Here is a 6,207-nt window from a genome sequence, read left to right as displayed (position 1 = left end):
AATTAGTTACAAGCTCGTAGCTTGGGATGGGCTTGATGCCGATAAGAAAAATTGGTGTAAAGAAAATCCAACCTATGCAAACTGGAGATCCCAAGAACTAGATTTAAAGAGACAATCTAATTGTACTAACAAAGTTTCTCATTGGGGGGAGGGGCGACCTAATGGATCAGTGAAGGATGGAGGTTAAACACATGACTTTTAATCATCTAGTTGAGTAATGTGGATTACTCTTAAAAGATCACCTATGTGAGAAAGAAGTGGGAGTGTTTCGAAGAGAATTGGAGGCATAATTCTTAGACCTTCTCATAGAACCAGACATGTTCATGGCCAAGAACAAATATACTTATGAGAACTGAAATGTATTAGAGAGAGTCTTGGGTGAGATATATCAAATGCTTATACAAACGGTAAAGCATTTCAAGGACATGTTTACTGTCAACCAATACAAACATATCTTCATAAGGGAGGGTTTAAAAGGTAAAACCTACTTGTCCCATACTAGACTCACTGCTGAATGTTATCACATACCTTGTTTCTATTCATGTGGAGGATTATTAGAAATGTGAATGGAAAGTTGGAAAGGGAGAAGGAGACTCCATTGTGCATAGATTTTTAGTCCCACATTGGGAGTCTTATGGTTTTATGGTTGATTTATATTGTTATATTTGCATGTATGATGTGAACAAATCATGGGAAGATGCTCTCTCTCACACATGGATACACAAGGGTACAAATTCAAGACCCAGATTTGTACCGAACCAAGTTGACTAATGTATAAGCAAGATCTACGCGTATCGAATATTGGATCGGTTGGAATAAAATTTACCTAAGTGAAACAACTAATATTTTACCATGTGAATTTCTTTTATCTGCTCGTGAAATAAATGGATGCATTAATAAAAAATTAATTGAAATCTCTAATGGACCCAGGCGTAATGACAATAAATGACCTTGATCTTGAGCAAAGTAGTGCAAGAAATCTCTATCCACCTACTTTCTCCTCACTCTCTTCTTCTCTATCATGCATCTTTTGCTTAGCAGGGTACTAGTGATAAATTTGGGTACCTCTCATTTCGTCGCGACCATTAGTGCTTGGTGAGGATCGTGGTTTACTATTGTATCCTCAGAAGCAGACGACCTGAGAGAGTCTCGAAATACAAATGAAAGTGGGGAGAATCTATTTCAGGCAAACTACTTGATAGTAGGCCTTGACACTCGGCAGTCGACGACTTGACAGTTGGTAGTTGGCGACTCGGCACTTGGCAGTTAGCACTCGGATTCGGCACTCAGCTGACTCGGTAGTCAACACCCAGAGTCGAACTCGGTGCTCAGACTCGACACTCAAAATCTACAATCAGACTCGACAAACTCAGACTTAGCAATTAGCCATACAAGACAATCCAATCTTCCAGGCAATTCAGTCATGCTAAGCAACGCCTTCCATACTTTATAACCTGAGATTATCCGCTTAGACCACTCTAATACAACAACAACAACAACCAAGCATTTTCCCACTAGGTGGGGTCGGCTGTATGAAACCTTTTGCGCCATTGAGCTCTATCTCCTATTATATCATCATCTATATTTAAATAAATTTTATCTTGTTTTATTGTTGCTAACTAAGTCTTTTTTGGTCTTCCTCTTCCTTATTTGATATGCATGTTTATCATAGTTTTACATCGCCTAACTGGAGTATTTATTGGTCATCTAAGTACATGTCCGTACCATCTTAAACGTGTCTCTCGGAGTTTGTCCTCAATAGATGCAACTCTGACTTTCTCTCTAATGCTCTCATTCCTTATTTTGTCCATCTTCGTATGTCCACACATCCACCTTAACATCCTCATCTCTGCAACTCTCATCTTATACTCATGTGCTCGAGTCATAACCCAACATTCAGCTCTATATAACATAGTAGGTCTAATTACGATTTTATAAAACTTACCTTTAATAAATAAATCTAAATAGATAGCCCTTCAATAGACCACTCTAATAGATAAGCCTAAATTTAATTTGTAAATTTAATATGTTTTTTCAAAATCTCCGATAATAGATTATCGGACACTATCTTGGTATAAGGTGAGAGTACTTCTATGAGAGGAAGGTGATGGATGAGGGTGAAGAACTAAGGGACGGTGGTGGTGCAGCGGCAGCAAATCACCGGAATAGGGTTCATGTAAGGGAATGGAGGTAGAAAAGGGAAAGAAGTCTACTTGAAGAATTTTTAAAATGACTTTTTCCACGAAAATTTTCGTAATATTTCCTTACTGAAATGCAACATGAATCTACCATCAAGCTAGCATGCATTAATTCAGCTTCAATCAGCCTGAAAACATAGAATTAATCGATAAGCCATCATATTTGCAGATCATCCATAAATGAAAAAACACAACTGTCCATGATAATCACATTAAACATTAAGAACTAGGACTGCAAGAAAGAAGAACAACATTGACAGGCACCTATCATCCTATCATTTTAAATTTACAGCACATACATCAGACTATGGGGTCGTCATGCAGGCTTCCATGCAGTGAGAATCTCCTGAAACATTTCGACCATTAGCTCCCTATCAATATGCTGAAAAAAAGTATTGATCTCATCCTTCACATCATATATCTTGCCAAAGTCAAACAAATACAGCAAGCATCCCTTCTTCAGCTTGTTAAGCTGATACAACCATGCCTCATGAAGTCTCTCAAGGACGTTGCTGGTGTTGATATCATCTAAGAGGCTCTCCTCGCAGCAATCTTTGAGATCAGCAATATCGTACTTATCTGATGCACCTAGCAATGCGATTCGGTGTTTCCAGAATTCTTCTTGTTCGATCGCCCCATATATAAAACCAAGAAGCGCTGAGCAAGCTTCTAATGACATGTCCTCTATTTCGATTGTTGAGGACTCTTTCTCTCGGAGGTCATGCAGAAACATGCTTTCAAACACGGGGGAGCTTGAAGCAAGAATGGCTTTGTGGGCCTTGAGAAAACCATTTGAAGCTTTGATTGTAACGTCAGCATGGATTCCATCCTGAAGCATTCGAGAGAGACACTGAAGACTGGTTTTGCTCGATACAGATTTTAGCAACCCTTCGGTACACAATAATGGATAGGGATCTCCACCCTACAATTATAAGCATATGATGTGTGATGAGAAAATGAAATTCAAAACATAATTCAACAGAGATTCACAAGTGTAATCATATATAAGATAATAATATATTGAAGAAATAAATGAAAACAATTTAAATGTTTCGCAAGCCTCATTGCCTATCTTTTGAAATCCTTACATTCAAGGAAGCTATCTTTAAATCCAGAAACTCCACGTCAATTGTAAAGCGTCCTTGAAAGATATAATCAACCGGCCAGACAAAATCTTCACTTGTTCGAAGAGGCCTATCCATAACTACAATCAAGTAATGGCTCGTCAGATATAAGATGAATAAAAATTGCTAAAAATTATATTAATTATTCGTTGAAGAGAAACCTATGAGTAAAATTTCACCATTTAACTTTAAATTAATTGAATACCCGACCTCATCTAGTGGGATAACACTTGGTTGTTGTTGAACTTTAAATTAATTGAAAACTCAATCATACCTTCAACTTTGAGTCCACCTATCTAAACTTAATAAGTGCACGAAGCACAACTTGGTATTAGCAAATGTGGTTGGCCATTAAAAAGACTTGTCTTGGTTTTGCTTGCAGATAGATAAAAGGAAGTTTATTCTTATTTTTATTTTTTGTGAAAACAAGAAACTTTCTAAGACTAAACGATCGGACAAGTCCAATGAAAGGTCCATGATTCGGCATTTCAAGGATTTCCCATTATTGCCATTTCATGGTAGTGCTGTCAAAAAAAAATTCCAAGCGCAATCAGTGATTAAATTGAACCAGAGGAACCTCCACCTTCAGATCTTAATTTTATGGCTCAACCTTGGTCTTTTTCTGACTCTTGGAACAATTCATGATGATAAAATATAGCTCGAATTAAAACAATCGATCAATCTGGATATGATCCCAAATCAGTTTATTTGAATCCTCGAGGAAAGGCAAACTGAGATGTAAGCTTAAACAAGCTACTCTTGACAAACAAGGATATATAATACCAGACGAGACGAAGCATCGGCGGTTAGGACCAGGGGAAGCGACCCGCACCACGAATCGAGCGACCGGCGGCTGTTCTTTCGACACCCTGCAAGGCTCCGGGAAGAGCCGGATGTACATAAAACGGTTCTTCTCGATCGTGAGGTACCTAAGAACCCAAAACGGTATTCTAATTTTAAACCCTAAAAACCTAGGGGAAAGGGGGAACTTTCGGGGAGGAAGAGATTCAAACCAGTTCCAGATGCCTAGCTTGAAAGACTCGGAGCGGCGGTAGGAGCAAGGGCCGAAGCTCTCGATCCTCCACTGCGCCAACCTCGAGATCGTCTCCACCTTGGAGTCGCTGGAATTCGCCGCTCCAGTGCTCATCACTCGCTTTTTCTCTGCCCCTCCCCTCCTCTCGCGCTTGCTCGGTGCGAAGCGAGGTCAAGAAAGGAGTTTTTTCGCGGAAGCTGATGCAGCAGAATCCAGCACCCGCAGTAATCTACCGTTTCTTTCCGGAGCGGGTGCGAAACGCAACGACGTCTTGTAATAGCTTTGAGTGACAGGAAAGAGGAAACCCGTGGGGACCCATGGAGTCCAGCGAATGGGAGGGTCTCGCTTCCGTGCTCGGTGCCGCGCCTCTGCACTGAGGCTGATAATGGTGTCGGTCTGCTTCAAGGGACAGGGATCCTTAGTCCAGGATCCCTAGGCCAGTCCTGAATCTTTGAATATTCTCCTGATCCTCTGGTCTAGAGGATTTTTTGGATCAGAATAAATCCTAGAAATATATTGGTAGAGTGATCTGGACCCCACTTGTTTATATTTAGTGGAGTGATCTGGACTCCACCTATTTAATAGGTGGGGAGTGGGGTCTAGATCACTCCACCAATGAATATCCAAGGGTCCAGGACTAGTCCAAGGATCCTGGGCCATAGGACCCATATTTGAAGCGAGCTCAGATCCTCTGGTCCAAGATCTTCAAGATCAGAAGAAACCTTAAAAATATATTGATGGAGTGATCTGGATCCCACCGGTCAAATAGATGAGGTCTAGATCGCTCCACCAATGAATATCCAAGAGTTCAAGATTGATCCAGAGTGACTGGACCAGAGGATCTTTGTCCGAAGCGAGCTCAGATCTCCTAGACAGAGGACATGAGCTCGCTTCAAGGGCTCGATCCCCGTTTAATGGCTCGATTGAAAATAATAATAATAATAAGCCTGGATTGGAAAAGCTCCTTTCTTCATGTTACCTCGCGGCTTGAAGGAAAGATTGAAAGTTTAAGAAAGAACGAGAAAGAAAGAATTTAAAAAAAAAAAAAAGGTAAGAATTTGCAGGTTGATCAAGGTGGATTCTGAGATATCTACTGTATGAGATTTTGCTTCTCTAATACCGTGAAGATGTTTCCGTCGAAGTACTGATGTCGCCTTAATTGCTTTGTAAAGAGAGGATTCCAATAAATCCACTGAACGAGGGATTACATATGCAGTTATTATGTATAATATTCTTCAATTCAATTATATGAGAAGTCAACCTTTTCTTCTGAAAATAGTTTCATTGCCTAGATGATCTGGTTATGGACAGCGTCGTTTACCTTGAAGTCGGCATAATCAGCAATAATACTTACAACTTGTCAATATAATAACAATAATTTCTTCATATTCTATGTATCAAAAATATAAGTTTAGGAACAAAAATTTTAAAAAACATTCTTTAATAGTCACCACATAGCAGCTAAAACATATTAAAATAAATTATTATTTTCTAATTCCATATAACCAAAAATATTATGCATAGAATAATTTCTAAAAAAATATTTATTAGTTTAGTTAATATTATTTAAATTTAATCAACATTATTTTTTTGAAATGAGACACTGACATATTAAAAATAAGAAGTATATTTTTAATAATTATAATTACTAGCTAGTAGTGTCTTTTTAATTTTTACTTCTTTATTGTTCCATCCGATGATTTCCTAAAGTATATTTGTCACAAATAAAATACGTAAACTTTATATTTCCTCCATGACGGTGATAATTAATAACAGTAAGTAAATTTTTTTAAATAATTCTCTTGTCTACGGTATCTTTCCTATGGGTTCTCATTCACTTAGCTAACTTATT

General features: G+C 38.5%; 1 protein-coding gene across 1 annotated transcript; it reads right to left on the bottom strand.

Annotated features, from left to right (window-relative positions):
- Positions 1-2,340: 2,340 nt before the first annotated feature.
- LOC122027918 (BTB/POZ domain-containing protein At1g21780-like) lies at positions 2,341-4,619 on the bottom strand. The gene is made up of 4 exons (XM_042586931.1): positions 4,336-4,619; positions 4,106-4,251; positions 3,287-3,402; positions 2,341-3,120 (listed from the first exon to the last, which is right to left on the bottom strand). The coding sequence occupies exons 1-4, from the start codon at positions 4,467-4,469 to the stop codon at positions 2,515-2,517; spliced, it is 1,002 nt and encodes a 333-aa protein (XP_042442865.1). The 5' UTR covers positions 4,470-4,619; the 3' UTR covers positions 2,341-2,514.
- Positions 4,620-6,207: the final 1,588 nt, after the last annotated feature.

This window comes from Zingiber officinale, chromosome 10A (assembly GCF_018446385.1).
Source record: "Zingiber officinale cultivar Zhangliang chromosome 10A, Zo_v1.1, whole genome shotgun sequence".
Classification (NCBI taxonomy): domain Eukaryota; kingdom Viridiplantae; phylum Streptophyta; class Magnoliopsida; order Zingiberales; family Zingiberaceae; genus Zingiber; species Zingiber officinale.
This window is presented reverse-complemented; position numbering and strand designations above follow the sequence as displayed.